Below are 17,500 nucleotides of genomic sequence, written 5' to 3'. Positions count from 1 at the left end.
CAACTTAGCTTTACGGGGCCAAAACGGCAAATACGTCTTACCTTTGCTGTTTTCTGATCAAAAGTTGTGTTGAATGGCATTAAAACGCTGCTGAAGGTTAATCCATAGGTTAATCTAATGTGTCTGTGTCACTTTGAAATGATTACTGATAATCCATCATAACATTTATGTAAAAAACTGAGTTTTCTTATAATAATAATAATAATAGATTTATTTTGTTAGCGCTTTTACAGGTGCTCAAAGACGCTTTACAGATATAGTGAAAAGAAAAGAACAAATAAATATATATAGTTAAAGTTAAAGTCAAATAATACAAAAACAATCACACATGAAGAGGTGAGTGTTTTGAAGCTGGTGAGGTCAGTGCAGTCTCTGATGGGTTGGGGGAGTGAGTTCCAGAGGGAGGGGGGCAGCGACGGAGAAGGCTCTGTCCCCCCAGGTCCGGTGATTGGTGCGGGTGGGATGGATAGGAGGTTGGCTTCTGATGAGCGGAGGCAGCGGGAAGTGGTGTGGTGGTGCAGCAGGTCTGTGAGGTAGGGGGGGGGGGGTGTGGTGGTGCAGCAGGTCTGTGAGGTAGGGGAAGGGGTGTGGTGGTGCAGCAGGTCTGTGAGGTAGAGGGGGGGGGGGCTGGTTGTTGAGGGCTTTGTGAGTAATCAGGAGGACTTTGAAGTGGATTCTTTGACGGACGGGGAGCCAGTGGAGGTTCTGGAGGACGGGAGTCTCGGGAGCGGGTGTGGGTGAGGAGGCGGGCAGCAGAGTTCTGGATATGTTGGAGTTTATTGAGGAGGTTGGATGGGATGCCGTAGAACAGGGGTGCCCAACCAGTCGGGGGAATCTCCCCGCGATCGACCGGTCGATCGCGGGGAGATTCCCAGTCGATCGCGAGATGTGTCTAAAAATAGAACAACAATATTCTGTTTTATCGTTAATGTCCTATAACATAATTTTCCTGTGCCAGAATAATGCACTTGAACGCATCAAAGCTTTGTGATTGGCCGGCGTGACCCCATGTGTCGGGGCGTGGCTGGTGGGCAGTGGGCACTATAGCTGACGTTGTCCGTGTCAACAGGAGTGACAGTCCGCACACACACAAGACCGCAATTATGGCAGAAGCAAAAAAGCCCAAAATATATAATTTTCACTCCGAGTGGGAGGATGATTATTTTTGTATCTATTCCAATTCAAAGTCCATCTGTCTCATCTGCAATGCGAGCGTGGCTTTATCGAAGAAGGGTAATTTAGGAGCGGCATTTCAAAACAGTGCACAAACGCTACGAGACGGAATTCCCTCCTAATTCTGCCCTACGCTCCCAAAAGGTGAGGGACCTGAAAGGACAGCTAAATGCACAGCAGTCCATTTACACCAGGCCCAACAACAAGAGCAAGGCTGCTACCATAGCATCTTATCGTGTCAGTCACGTTCTTGCCAAACACATGAAGTCTGTCAAAGACGGCGAAGTTGTGAAAGAAGCATTCCTGGAGGCTGCCGACGCGCTTTTTGGGGACAGTAAAAATAACAGTAGCATTTCAACAGGTTTTTGATATAATAAAAACTCAAGTTAGATACCGTTATTAATCAGCTGTAAGTTTTAGTTTGTTTGAACTTATTCATTATAATTATTGTACAAAATGGTATAAGAATGCAAACTTTAAGATCTGTTCTGTTTAAATTGATTATAGTCTATTATCAATTCAGGTTAAGAAACTAGTGTTGCTTGCATCCTATTTTAAAGGCATTTCTTTTTATACTCTACTAAAATGCAACAAAAAAAGGGTTTGATTCTATTAATTTTGTCTTTTTTATTGCACTTTGGCAGCAGATTCCTGTGTAGCTTCAGATCTGAGTTGTCTTATTAGTAAGCCTAATTTATACTTTTGTAGCAACACTATTTTTATATAATGACAAAGAAAGGGTTCAGAGTCTTTTCTTTTTTTCCTGTATCATATGTGGCAGCACTGTTCAATGTTTCTTGAAAACATGACCCACTGTGTGACGTGTGAATAAACTCCCAACTCTGTATCAACAACACTGTTGTGTAACTTCAGTTAAATACTTGTGTGTGTGTAGATTAGAAAGAGGTAAGACAAAGGATCTGCAGTATTTTATGAAGTATTCATCGTACAAAGGTCAGTTTTATACAAGTAGAAGTGTGTATTTACCTGGTAGTAGGCTGTCAGTAATGGCTACGCCTCTCTATTTGGACTGGTAGATCTCAGCAGACTGGCAACTTTAAAAGTAGCTCTCGGTTCAAAAAAGGTTGGGCACCCCTGCCGTAGAGGATGCTATCGCAGTAGTCGAGTCGTGAAGTGATGAATGCATGAATCAGGGTTTCAGCAGCAGAGGAGGAGAGTGATGGGCGGAGACGGGCAATGTTTTTGAGGTGGAAAAAAGCGGTCCTGGTGATGTGATTGATGGTGATTGAATTTGAGCTGCCTGTCGAAGATGACTCCGAGGTTGCAGATGTGAGGGGGGGGAGATGTGTGGCTGTCAATGGTGAAGTTGACATTCTGGATGGTTTTGGTACGGGATGGGGGGCCGATGATGATGATGTCTGATTTGGCACTGTACAGTTGGAGATAGTTTGTTTGCATCCATGCTTTTATTTCTGAGAGACAGTTGAGAGTGGAGTGTGTTGTGGGGGTGATGGTTTTTGTTGAGATATAAAGTTGGATGTCATCGGCGTAGTAGTGAAATTGAAGGATGTGGCGACTAATTATTTTGCCAAGGGGGAGCATGTAGAGAATGAAGCGAAGGGGGCCAAGCACCGAACCCTGGGGGACGCCTTGGGACAGAGGAGCAGTGGAGGAGGTGCAGTTGTTGATAAACTGATGTCTGTCGGTGAGGTAGGATTTCAGCCAGGAGAGTGCAGTGTCGGTGATGTTGAGCGATGATTCGAGGAGGGACAGCAGGATGGTGTGGTTGATGGTGTCGAATGCTGCGGTGAGGTCGAGAAGGATGAGGATGTTCAGGTTACCGGAGTCAGAGGAGAGGAGGAGGTCGTTTGTGATTTTCAGAAGAGCTGTTTCGGTGCTGTGTTTTGATCGGAAACCGGATTGAAATGGCTCAAAGAGGTCATTGGAGCTGAGGTGGGATTTGAGTTGTGAGGCAATGACACGTTCAAGTATTTTTGACAGAAAGGGGAGATTTGAGATGGGCCGGAGGTTGGACATGATGTCAGGTCCAGGTCTTTTGAGAATGGGTGTGACAGCAGCCAGTTTGAGAGAGGGGGGAACTGATCCAGATCTGAGGGAGGAGTTAATGATGGTGGCGATGAGTTGGGAGATGGCAGGGAGGCTCTCTTTAACACATTTGGAGGGCATTGGGTCAAGTGTGAAGGTGGAGTTCATTCCAGTCATGAAGTGGGACAGTTGCATGGGGGTCACAGGGGAGAAGTGGGACCGGGGCTGTGAGGTGAAGGGGGGGGGGAGCCAGGAGGGGAGGTGGGGGGTGCTGATGAGGGTGTCAGATTGCTGTAAATGTTGCTGATTTATGTTTGGAAAAACGAGAGGAAGGAGTTGGTGGTGAAGGATGAGGTGGTGAAGGATGAGGTGGCGTTGTCACAGGGTTTGAGAAGTTTGCTGATGGTGGAGAACAGACGCTTGGGGTTGCTGGAGCCAGACTGAATGAGTTGTGAGTAGTAATTAGACCGGGCTGCTTTGAGTGCGTTACTGTACTGCTGGAGAATATATATAGAGTGTATGAGAGCTGTAACCGGTTTTGGGCATGCTGGCTGCGCATCACTCTCTTCACCAATGGTAATGTTCAGATGGATTTTAGGAACTTCCCTCTCGATTCTATTGGCTCTAACGGTTCAAAAGAGGTGTCAATCATCAAAATCGACCGATGATTCCAGAGATATGGAAAATACACCCAAATGACCCCAGAAGTGTTTTTTTTGCTAAACCTCTCTAAAAAGGTCAAATGTCACATGTTTTGCATCAATCTTGATACAGGGTACTTATTATATGTTATAGTTTGGATTCCTAAAGCTTTTAGTCTACTATCCCATCATTCAAGGGTGGTTTTCACTATAAGTAATGGTTTATTTTTTGACGGACACTATAATTAAAAATGTTTTACTATGTTCAATCTGAATTTACTTTAAAATAAAAACATCTATATTGATTCTTACTTGTCTACATCCAACTCACAGGTTTATCATTGCTTTGAGAAAAAAGTTTATTAATTTACCCCTTTTAAAAGTGAAGTTATAGTCAATTGTTCTGGGAATGTCATTTTCGAGCCTGAGGCCTGAAAAACAGGCTCCGGGCTTAACAGGTTAATAGAACAATAATGTCATTGTTAGCTAATGAATGTTTCCATGCTGAACAACGGCAACATGACAACGTTTTCATTGGTCCCTCTTCTTTAGAGAAGACCAGGAAATGATGGATACACGGATCGTGTTCAAATCAATAGGCACGCAATGACTCTAAATAATAATGATCACGCCACCAAACACACATTCAAACTAAAGGAACCAGCCTGTTTGGGAAATGTGAGAAGTAGAAAGTACAGGTATTTGTGTTCAACATGTAAGAAGTAAAAAGTACAGGTATTTGTGTTCAACATGTAAGAAGTAGAAAGTACAGGTATTTGGGTTCAAAATGTAAGAAGTAGAAAGTACAGGTATTTGGGTTCAAAATGTAAGAAGTAGAAAGTACAGGTATTTGGGTTCAAAATGTAAGAAGTAGAAAGTTCAGGTATTTGTGTTCAACATGTAAGAAGTAGAAAGTACAGGTATTTGGGTTCAAAATGTAAGAAGTAGAAAGTACAGGTATTTGGGTTCAAAATGTAAGAAGTAGAAAGTACAGGTATTTGGGTTCAAAATGTAAGAAGTAGAAAGTACAGGTATTTGTGTTAAAAATGTAAGAAGTAGAAAGTACAGGTATTTGGGTTCAAAATGTAAGAAGTCAAAGTAAAAAGTCGGCAGAAAAATAAGTAGTGGAGTAAAGTACTGATACCAGAAACATTTACTTAAGTACATCCAACACTGTATTTTACTGAAGTGTCATACCCACTTAACGGGAAGAAACTCAGCTAACTGACGATACGAACCATTTGTACCGAAACAAAACACAAGTCTCACAAGAAGCGTCTAAATGAGCCCTGAGCGAAAAAATGCTAACACACTTAGCACAGAACTCACGGTATGGGAAGCAAACCCAGACAACACACAACGTAGCTTTAGGTAGCCAACACGGCAATATGTCTTACCTTTGCTGTTGTTCTGATCAAAAGTTGTGTTCAATGGCTTTAAAACGATAAAAACTCAGCTGAAGGTTAATCCATAGGTTAATCCAATGTGTCTGTGTCACTTTGAAATGATTTCTGATAGTTTTTTGCTAAACCTCTCTAAAAAGGTCAAATGTCACTTGTTTTGCATCAATCTTGATACAGGGTACTTATTATATGTTATAGTTTGGATTCCTAAAGCTTTTAGTCTACTATCCCATCATTCAAGGGTGGTTTTCACTATAAGTAATGGTTTATTTTTTGGACGGACACTATAATTTACATTTTTTTACTATGTTCAATATGAATTTACTTTAAAGGAGAGGTGTCATGCTTTTCCGGTTATTACCCGTCCCCTTGTGTTATGAAGGTTTTTATGCATGTAAACGGTGTGCAGAGTCAAAACCCTCAAAGTACACCCTGTAGCGAGTAAAACTCTAACACAGAAAATACCTCCCCAAAACGCCTCGTTGGAGATACGTCATTGTCCATTTGATTCTTCCATTTTGTTCCGGGTACGGCATGATGTCATGCCGTACCCGGAACGAAATGGACCAATCCTTGGAGCCGTTATGTTACATCCGCGGAGCCGTTACGTTAAGCCCCCGCTGATTGGTCCAAATTGACCAATCCACGGACTTCCTCACACACACATCTGTGTGCAGGGAGCAGGCAGCTCAGCTGACTTCTCCTCCCTGGCTGCAGGCTGATAACAGACAGTTGGGATTGCGGCGAAATTCTCTCTGCAGACCCATTCTCTCTGCAGACCCATTCTCTCTGCAGACCCATTCTCTCTGCAGACCCATTCTCTCTGGAGACCCATTCTCTCTGCGGACCCATTCTCTCTGCGGACCCATTCTCTCTGCGGACCCATTCTCTCTGCGGACCCATTCTCTCTGCAGACCCATTCTCTCTGCAGACCCATTCTCACAGCGTTTATCAACCTTTTTCTTACTCAATATCAAGCCACACTTATTGTTTTTACTTCGGCTGTGACTTTGTGTGTGCTCAGGATGAGTTTGGCTGTGTTTCGCTGTGTATCCTAAACAAGGAAACAACACCTCCGCGGAGCTCAGCGCGATTCACAACGTCCCGACCAATCAGAGCACACTGTGCTCACAGGGAGGGTGGGGGCTGGAGCTTTTGGAGCTACAACGAGCCGTTAAAGGCAGAGAGTGAAATTCAGTGAATACACGTAGTTTACAGAGATGCTGGATGAGAAACCAATGTGAGTTTGGAGAATTGCACAATATAAATCTATTCTAGTATACCTCAACAATGGAATTATGATCAGTGGAAATGGCCATGACACCTCTCCTTTAAAATAAAAACATCTATATTGATTCTTACTTGTCTACATCCAACTCACAGGTTTATCATTACTTTGAGAAAAAAGATGATTAATTTTCCCCTTTTAGAAGTGAAGATATTGTCATTTGTTCTGGGAATGTCATTTTTGAGCCTGAGACCTGGAAAACAGGCTCCGGGCTTAACATGTTAAAGTGAAATCAATTAACATGTTTACATACCTTTTCCAATGTGTCCTAGTAGTGCTCTGGTGGAGGTTTTCTTAAATAAGTTTTGTTTTGAAATGTTTTGAAGGAATCTGTATAATCCTGAATTTAAGATCTTCTACCAGTTTCAGCATTTAGTGTCCACACACACACACACACACACACACACACACACACACACACACACACACACACACACACACACACACACACACACACACACACACACACACACACACACACACAAATAAATCTGCCTCTGTGGCTGTTAAAGAAGACTAATGTTCTACTTATTCACAAATTATACACGTTTAATCGTCTCCCTCGCAGCCAGCCGTCAGACCACAGATGCTGTTTGCTCTGTTCTCATAATTAGACTTAATGACATTCATTGAAATTCATTAAAATGATAATGAGAGGGTTAATCACTGACTTCAAAAGGCTATAAAAGCATAGCTGGTATTCCTTTTAATTGGTATTTTCACAAAGAATCTGGATGAAGTGTAAAGGAAACATAGCTGCTCTGCAACTAAACAACTACACATTGGCGTTTTAGCGTGTCAGTAATTTTATGGACAGAAAAGTTAGATTAAGAGAGTGATTTGTTTCCTCTTGTCGCTGGCTCTGCTTTTGGTTTGTTGTCTAACCTTTTTTTCTCTTTTATCTAAATCCAGATCTGAACTACTGCACGAACCACAAGCCGTGCCAGAACGAAGCTTCCTGCACCAACACGGGTCAGGGCAGCTACACCTGCACCTGCCGACCAGGATTCACCGGGAAAAACTGTGAGATCGAGACCAACGAGTGTGACAGCAACCCATGTAAGAATGGAGGCAGCTGCACAGTAAGTCAATGCAACACAGAAACATTCATAGTATACTTGTATTTGATTATATATGTTGCATTGTTGGAGGAGCTCAGGTCATAAGATGTTCATTGCCATTTCTACGCGTGTGTCGCATATGACAATAAAACCTTTTAATCTGAATCTATTAATAATAATACATTTTTGCAGTGCTTTTCCTGGTGCTAAAAGACGCTTTACATAAAATCAGAAACAGAAACAGCACAAAGAAAACAAAAAGAAACAGAAACAGTAGTCCTAATCCATGTGAGTAAAGTGGGGAGTTTGTTGATCAGAGATTGGAAGCTAGAGTGAATAAGTGAGAGATTTTTTGAAGGATTCAAGAGTGTTGGCCTTAGGAAGCTTTTTATTAACCTGTTAAGCCCGGGAGCCCATCAACATCTTGCAAGCGTCTGAGGGCTTCTTAACATTTAACAACCTATGAATGTGTCATACCCACTTAACAGGAAGAAACTCAGCTAACTGACGATATGAACCATTTTTTACTGAAACAACACATTACATGCCATGCCATTTGTTAGACGCTTTTATCCAAAGCGACTTACATACATTCAATACTGTGGACAATCCCTACAGGAGCAATTTGGGGTGAAGTGTCTCAGGGACTCAACGACATGCTGACTGAAGTGGGACTCGAACTTGCTACCCCCTGATTCGAAGTCCAGCACTATATCCACTGAGCCACAGCCGCCCCACACAAGTCTAACGCCGAGCCTCTGAATTAGCACTAAGTGAAAGAGTGCTAACGCACTTAGCACATAACTCACGGTAGAAATATGTTATACTTCATCGGATCTGCACAAACAAGATATCATATGAAAGCTGAGATTCCAATGGTATACGTATCATCACTGTGCGACCAAAACTCGCAGCAGCGAAAGCAAAACCAGACAACACACAACTTCACTTTACGTGGCCAAAATGGCAAATACGTCTTACCTTTGCTGTTTTCTGATCAAAAGTTGTGTTCAATGGCATTAAAACGCATATAAACGCTGCTGAAGGTTAATCCAATGTGTCTGTGTCACTTTTAAATGATTACTGATAATCCATCCTAACATTTATGTCAATAAGAGTAGTTTTCATATATAGCTGCTATGAGAGCTTCCGGTTTTGGGCATGCTGCCTGCGCATCACTCTCTTCACCAATGGTAATGTTTAGATGGATTTTAGGAACTTCCCTCTCGATTCTATTGGCTCTAACGGTTCAAAAGAGGTGTCAATCACCAAAATCGACCGATGGGTTCCAGAGAAATGGAAAATCCACCCAAATGACCCCAGTGGTTTTTTTTCTAAACCTCTCTAAAAAGGTAAAATGTCACTTGTTTTGCATTAATCTTGATACAGGGTACTTATTATATGTTATAGTTTGGATTCCTAAAGCTTTTAGTCTACTATCCCATCATTCAAGGGTGGTTTTCACTATAAGTAATGTTTTTCTTTTGGACGGACACTATAATTAAAAATGTTTTACTATGTTCAATCTGAATTTACTTTAAAATAAAAACATCTATATTGATTCTTACTTGTCTACATCCAACTCTCAGGTTTATCATTGCTTTGAGAAAAAAGTTTATTAATTTACCCCTTTTAGAAGTGAAGATATAGTCATTTGTTCTGGGCATGTCATTTTCGAGCCTGAGACCTGAAAAACAGGCTCCGGGCTTAACAGGTTGAAATCCACCAATCAGAAGAGAGTTCTCTCGTCAACCCATACTCACCATGTTTGCTTTTCCCTCTTCTTTCCTCCAGGATTTGGAAGATGATTATTCCTGCGCCTGCCCTCAGGGTTTCTACGCGAAAAACTGTGAGATTATCGCCATGACTTGTGCAGATGGACCGTGTTTTAATGGAGGAACATGTGTGGAAAACGTCTCCGATGGATACAGCTGCCGATGCCCGACCGGGTTCATGGGATCAAACTGCGAGAAGAGAATCGACAGATGCAACAGCAACCCCTGCGCTAACGGTACGAAACACCTCAATATCAATATTAACAAGAAGGAAGAGAATTCAAAAACACCCAGATCTTTTTTTTGGTTCACTCCTGTCAGTACTTGCCAGCTAGGTTACATTTTTACAGAATCCACAAAACAACAGCCAGGCCTTTTTAGTTTGTGTCGGCTGATACAACTCTGTGATAATCTAGAAGTTCAGACATGTAGGCGGCCAACATTCATCCACTTCCTGTAATCAGTTTCTCCTCCATTTCCCTGTGTAGCAGATATTGATGCATGTCGAGAGTCTTGGCTTTGTGCCTTTTTTGCTTTGTGAGAATTAGAGGATTGAATTGTGTTTGAGGGTCTTTGTTTTTAGAAGCTGCGAGCTACTTGAAATCTTACCTGTGTTGTTGGTATAATAGTTGGAGGTTTGCCAAGCAGCCAAAGTGTCCTGCTACTACTGGAGAACTAGAAACTGTTATGCAGGTTAAACAAAGATTATGTAACCATGGATCCAAAGCAAAGATTGAGCTGCAAAAGTGGTCGAGGTGCTTGACATGTGCATAGTTTTCTTATCTGGTAGTTAATCTGCTTATAGATCTTTACTTGATTCACCTGCTGCAGGCTGTTTAGAAATATTTAGACATTTTTCTCACAGTTCGTGACACATACCAACCAGTTGAACGCTGTTCATCATGAAGGGTGTTGAAGGGTTATCCCATATCTTGCATTAAGTTGGAACAGTATGTAATTTAATAACAGTACTGATCTGTTTTATAACATAATAGGACAGTGATTGCCTCAGTTCAAAGGCCACTGCTTGAAAGCAAGGACTAATAAGTTGTTTCATGATAGTTAACTCATTACGGTCAATGACCTTCGTGTCAGTGTGAAAGAAACTCACATTTCTCCCAGAATGCACACATGATGTTTGGGTTTAAAGGTCCCATGTCATGCTTTTCCGGTTATTACCCGTCCCCTTGTGTGTTATGAAGGTTTGTATGCATGTAAACGGTGTGCAGAGTCAAAACCCTCAAAGTACACCCTGTAGCGAGTAAAACTCTAACACAGAAAATACCTCCCCAAAACGCCTCGTTGGAGATACGTCATTGTCCATTTGATTCTTCCATTTCGTTCCGGGTACGGCATGATGTCATGCCGTACCCGAAACGTCCGCCGGAGCCGTTACGTTAAGCCCCCGCTGATTGGTTCAAATTGACCAATCCACGGACTTCCTCACACACACACACTCTATGTGCAGCAGCTCAGCTGATTTCTCCTCCCTGGCTGCAGGCTGAACAGACAGTTGGGATCGCGGCGAAATATCAAGCCACACTTATTGTTTTTACTTCGACTGTGAGTTTGTGTGTGCTCAGGATCCTAAACAAGGAAACAACACCTCCACGGAGCTCAGCGCGATTCACAACGTCCCGACCAATCAGTGGAAATGGCCATGACATGGGCCCTTTAAAGCTTCTCATCAGATATCTGAATGCATGTCAAACTCCTCGATTGTCACGTAGGAGCCTCTGAACACGTCTTATCTTCAGTCTGTCAACACCAACACGTCTTACCTCATTATTGCAGCCACAAACACGTCTGTTTTTAGCAGGAGTTCATCTGTCTTTCTCTACCTGGTTGCACTGTTTCTGGGCAGAAATCCAGCAGTGGCAGCCGTTCTCAGCTAATCACGGTTCATTCTCAATGGAAATGCTTGGTCTTGTGTGCCAAAAAAAAGTTTAACAAGAGAACTCAGTCCGTTGCACCTTGCTTTGGCACGCAAACTGTTTATGCACCATGTTTGGATGCACGTTTACTGCAGGTAAATTGCTCTTTTACAAAGCATACCATTAGTTTCCATTGGCTGACATGTGGTGGAACAAGTTTCTGCAAGCTTAATTTGCAATTCTTCCAACCATTAAGGGTTGTTACAAATCAGGTATTAAAAGTTTAAGAGTTGGGATGTTTTTACAACCTCCTCCACCTGTTCTCATGTATTTTCTGTGGAAGCAGACAGATAATCAGGATCAGGCGGCTCCTTACAACACAATATAAAACTTTATCACCTGAATATTACACAGTTATCGTTTTGAGTTGTCTCTGAGGGTCCCAGCTCAGTTTTCAGTCGTCCCATAGGTCCTCATTAGTCTGCAGAAACCCGCCGCCTGCTTGTCTTCAATCTGTAATCATTCCTGCCTCTCAGCGAGCTTGACAGGGGAAAAAAAAGCCTCTCATAACTGCAGAGTGGTTGCTGGTAGCTTCGCTCTGTTTGCAGTGTTGCAACACATCAGCTGCACAGAACAACCAAATATGGAGCTGATTCAGGAGTTTGTTTTTACAGCGTTTATTCTGCAGTTTGAGCCTGAGTGTGTCGACCCCACAGTCATTACAAAACCAGTGTCCTTAAGTCCTCTCGCCTCCTTCCTTTCCCAGTTAAATGTCGAACAGAAATGGGTTTGCAATCTTTAAATCCCTGCCAAACCAAGCGATCATTAATGATCTCCATAAAAATAATCGGGGGAAATTAGATAATTCTGTGGTTCACTGCTGGTCTGTTCCACTGATACTGGAAAACATTCCCTCAGGATGTTTCTAATCACACACACATGTCACTCCTGATGAGTGTCAGCTGTTGAGAGGAAATGTAAAAAACATGTGTTCCTCCCTCTTCACCACTCTCTCTTTTTTAGTGCTAATGCTAATATTAAGTCTCGACTCTGGCGTCCCACAAGGCTCCATCCTTGGTCCTCTGTTTTTTAAATTCACATGCTGTTAAAAATATGTAATCTAATACGTTTAGATCTGCCCATTTTATTTAGCTTACATACTTAACTCCTATCTATCTATCTATCTATCTATCTATCTATCTATCTATCTATCTATCTATCTATCTATCTATCTATCTATCTATCTATCTATCTATCTATCTATCTATCTATCTATCTATCTATCTATCTATCTATCCATCCATCCATCCATCTATCTATCCATCCATCCATCCATCCATCCATCCATCCATCCATCCATCCATCCATCCATCCATCCATCCATCCATCCATCCATCCATCCATCCATCCATCCATCCATCCATCCATCCATCCATCCATCCATCCATCCATCCATCCATCCATCTATCTATCTATCTATCTATCTATCTATCTATCTATCTATCTATCTATCTATCTATCTATTCTTTATGTAAATATATTTAACATGTTCATACAAATGCACAACTTTTTACTTTGATATCTTGTTTTAATAGTTACTTTTTCACTTTATCACTTTATTTTTGCTGTATTTTAATTTATTTTCTATTTTATCTATTTTTACCCTGTGTGAAATGAATGAAAATGAAAAGTGCAATATCTTATCTTTATCTTTTTAAGTTTGTATTTTTAACTAAACTCTCCTCTGTCTTTCTCTCTAAAGGTGCTCAGTGTCTGGACCTCGGTAATCGAGTCATGTGCCGATGTCGCCCCGGTTTCTCGGGCCTTCGCTGCGAAACAAACATCGACGATTGCTCCGGCAACCCTTGCCGAAACGCCGGCACCTGCGTGGACGGCATCAGCGATTTCACCTGCACGTGCACGCTCGGATTCACCGGAAAAGATTGCTCCGTGCGAACCAGTCCCTGCGACCAGTTCCCGTGTGAAAACGGCGGGAAATGTTTCACACATTACACCGGCCCTGTATGCCAATGTCCAAAGGGTTTCATGGGTGCTAGATGTGAATACAACAAACCAACTGCAACTCCTCCAGATAAGGATTCGTCTCCCGCGTTGATCGCCGCCATCGCTTTTGGTATCGTGACGTTAATTCTGCTCGTTGTTGTTGGCGTTCACATTCTGAGGCAGCTGCACCGCGGCAGGAAGCTAACGGCTATCACCCGGTCGGTGAAGAACGACCTGGAGGCGGTGAACAATCGCAACGCAGTGATTGGTGGACTACCAGGGTCACCACTGAGGGAAAAGGAGGCCTTCCTCATACCTGGAGGGCAACTTAAAGTGTCCAATAAGAACGCAGCGCTGGTGGAGAACGGTGGAGACAGCATGGGTATTTTCAGAAACAAGATGGCAGACTGTAACCTGGCTAAAGACGAGCAACGCCTGGCCAAGTTTGACCTGTAAGAACCTAATGATAGTTTCAAGTTTCATCCTTTCTTCGTCTCCTTCTCTGAAATCTCATCTGTTCTGTATACAAATGACTTCTTGAGTAATAACCCCATCTCTCTGTTTTCTCCTGCAGTAAAAAGCGTGACTCGACCATCATCGTTCCTCCTCTTGGGTTCGGAAAGGACAGTCTTTATCAACCGGTTTACATCATCCCGGAGAAGATGGAGCAGTGTGTGTTTGCTACTGAGGTGAGACACAAAACAATTCATATAAATGAAGCTGTGTTTGTTAACTTTGACCCATAAGAAATCATCCTGTACGCTGATGACTGACCGCTGTTTCTCTCTCTCTCTTCTCAGGTTTAATCCACACCAACTTTCACGCTGAAGACCTCAAACTTCTACATCCAGAGGATCTATTCTACACATAATATGTTATTTAATATTTATTACTGCTGCTCAATGGAAAGAAACAAAAAGAAAAAGGACTTTTTCTGCTTCGATATTGATAATGATCGGATGACAATGATTCTGAAATGAAAAGAAAGAAAGAAGAAGAGAGAGGAGGGAGTGAATGTCCGGCGTCATTTGCACTATTTATCTTTTTTTATACTTTTAAATCTTAATATAATATCCCTGTCTGTGTATCTGTATTTCCTTTGGATGAAACGTGAACAAGAAAAATACTTTACAACCAATCGGAAAGACCGGTGCCTTAGCTTCCTTATCGTCGTGTGTCCTGTACAATCTCCTAATCATCAGAGGACATTTTTCTACAAGAAATGGAGACGGGAACTTTTTTATCTGAGGTTAAACCACCTGAACTTTTTTATCTGAGGTTAAACCACCTGAACTTTTTTATCTGAGGTTAAACCACCTGAACTTTTCCCGTCTGAAAGCTGAAGTGGACAGCTCTGTGGCTCCGTCCATTTTCTTCTCTGTTTTGCTGTCTTTGAACGTGAAGCATCACATCGTGGCCTGTTAGAAGAAGCCTTACAATCCTGCTGACTCTGAAGTGCCTCTTCTGCAACAGGACTCCAATCCAATGACTTTAATCGTGTCACAAATCCTGTATTTTACAAGCCCAGGAAACATGTATCACTGGAGACATTTATTTTAAACTCTGTGATGTTTCAGGTGAATCAGGGAGAGTTCGTAACTCTATCAACCACCAGCTGTTTCCCACACGACAATTTATAAAATATATATGAAAAGAAAAGTAGGCTGGATGAAGGTCTAGCCTAGCTGGATTCATCTTGCAAATCATATCATAGTTTTTCCGTTTGTCTACCACGTTTTTTTTTATACCAAGTTTATTTTTTTATGAATCAAAAAGCTAAAACTTGCTGCCTTTATCAACCACTGCAAGTTATTTTAAAACAATTTAAAATACACCAGCTGCTGTTCTGCATCACAGGCACAGCTCCGGGTGTTAAGTGGTTATTTTTGAAAAAAGAAAAATACCTTGAAGGACCACAGAGAGAGTTTTTTATTCCTTTTTTTAAATGACCTAATCTATTTGATACCAAAAATACGTGTCGTTTCTGTGTAGTCGTGTCTTTGTATTATCTTCGTTAATTTAAGAAAGCAATGCAATGTGTACATATCCTCCAGAAAATAGTTTTTCCCTATTTAATTTTGCCTTTTTGTAAATAATTGTGTATTTATGAAAGAGAATTGTATATATGTCTATGTTATTGTCTCCGCCAGAATCAAGAAATATATTTTTTCAGAAATAAATTAGTAAAATAACGTCATTGTGTTGTTTCATTTTCTTACACTTTGTCCATATTGACTCAATTCATTCAAGATTCAAAGGTTTTATTGTCATATGCACATAAGCTATAAGCTAAATGGCAATGTAAATCTTATGACCCCTCCAACAATGCAACATATATAATAAAATACAAATAAAAAATATTGCAAGAAGTCTATATACACGTACATAGAATATGATATATACAAGAACAGAATGTAAGATATTGTATATATATGTATAAATACGGTTTATTACGGTAATAATTATTTAAGTAAATTGCAAGATGACAAACAGATGAATGTTTATGGATGTTCTCTAGAGAGCTCAGGTGATTAATAGTCTTATGGTCTGTGGGATAAAACTGTTTCTGAGTCTGATAGTTTTACTCCTGATGTTTAAACAGTTTGTTGCTGGGGTGATTGGGGTCTTTTGTAATCCTGTTGGCTTTCTTCCTCTCACCTCACCACATGTTTGACAGATAAAAACAATCGGTAACGCTTTATATTAAGGTACACAAATTCAGGTCAATTAGAGTCAAACTACTGGTTATGAACAAGACTTCACTTTAAAATAGGGGACATATTCTTCGATAGAAATACCTAATTTTGAGTTATTTTGACACAATTAACCCTTTTAGTTTCATGTCTTGTTACATACGAATAGATAATATTTGTTAAGTGTTATTATGGGAGAATTACTATTCTTGTGGTACTGCTGTCTTATTAGGCCCATATTGAGCAGAGCATATTAAGACCAAAACTCATGTACAACAACTTCATTACTTACAATAAATAAACACTTCAGCAAATCTGGATCAGCTTTTTAGAGATTTGGGTACGGAGGAAAAGAGAGCAGGTTTTATTTTCTGACGCTGCGTGAGTTCGCTGACACACCGGGGACACGTGTTTATGTAGAAAAGACATCAAAAAGTGCATTTTGCATGATAGGTCCCCTTTAACAAATAATGACAATAATCACGTGAAAAAACCCAGGAAACTAAGCATTTTGGGTTACAGGTTGAATAAGAGGAGTAGCTCCACCAAGTACATACATACCTATTATTATTATTTATTACATTGTTTTTTTATACCCCTGGAATAATCACTGTATGCACACGTATGTTGTGATGTTTTAGTGAAGGGAGAAGCTTTTCTTTCTTTCATTGTACATGTATAATGACATTAAATGGTTCTATTATATTCTAGTAATCCATCCTCCTCCAACATTACCGGGAAATCCATTCAATTTTAGGGTTTCTTTTGCTCTAAAATCTGACCAAAAAACACATCCTAATAAACGTTACCTGATAAATAATCAATAAACTGGTTAGAAAACACAAGTGGGTTAAGAACCAGGTCACTAATGTGTGAGAGTGAGGATGAAAAAGGGTTGAAAAAGCTTCTTCTGAATCGCTGTTTCTGACAAAACACACACTGGCAGCACCTGCTGATATAAGCTCTTTGGTCATGGGCCTCTCTCTCTCTCTCTGTGTGTGTGTGTGTGTGTGTGTGTGTGTGTGTGTGTGTGTGTGTGTGTGTGTGTGTGTGTGTGTGTGTGGTGTGTGTGTGTGTGTGTGTGTGTGTGTGTTATCTGCTGAAATTCAGAGGAAACACAAGAGATTTAAAATCCTGCAGAAGCTTTATGATAATCCCCGCTGAGCCGTGCAGTTATCAGACAGTAACACACACCTCTGATAACCATCGGCCGATTATCACATTGTCTCCAAGGCGTTCTATTTATTCATATTTGACAGAGATCCATTCTTTAATCCCATCTCTTTGTTTTTGGGTTGATACTTCTGACCTTGTTACGTAGACACTGTCACTGTGTCACACTGTGAGATTCAATATTATTACAATACTGAATTAATCCAACTCCTTGGAGTAAATAAAGTAATTCAGATTTGATTCTGAGCTTGAATTGAAGCCAAAACCAAAATCTTAAACTCTTTGATTTCAAACTCCTGACGTTTTGATATCAAGGTATTTGCCATTATTCCTGATATTAGACCCAAACAAATAACGTTCTTCTCTCAATACTGTCTCCTAAAACAAGCCCATTGGTTTCTACACAAA

General features: G+C 41.0%; 1 protein-coding gene across 1 annotated transcript in view; it reads left to right on the top strand.

Annotated features, from left to right (window-relative positions):
* The window catches only part of dlc (deltaC), a 22,950-nt gene extending 8,499 nt beyond the window's left edge, over positions 1–14,451 (top strand). Inside the window, exons 6-10 of the mRNA XM_034123715.1 lie at positions 7,425–7,594; positions 9,368–9,584; positions 12,985–13,678; positions 13,801–13,915; positions 14,027–14,451. Of these exons, the coding sequence (XP_033979606.1) occupies positions 7,425–7,594; positions 9,368–9,584; positions 12,985–13,678; positions 13,801–13,915; positions 14,027–14,032 (1,202 nt within the window). The 3' untranslated portion in view covers positions 14,033–14,451. The remainder of the gene's footprint in view (positions 1–7,424; positions 7,595–9,367; positions 9,585–12,984; positions 13,679–13,800; positions 13,916–14,026) is intronic.
* The last annotated feature ends 3,049 nt before the right edge of the window (positions 14,452–17,500 follow it).

The sequence above is a fragment of the Trematomus bernacchii genome, unplaced genomic scaffold (assembly GCF_902827165.1).
Source record: "Trematomus bernacchii unplaced genomic scaffold, fTreBer1.1, whole genome shotgun sequence".
NCBI lineage: Eukaryota > Metazoa > Chordata > Actinopteri > Perciformes > Nototheniidae > Trematomus > Trematomus bernacchii.
Note: the sequence above shows the minus strand (reverse complement) of the source record. Positions and strands in the feature narration are given on the sequence as shown.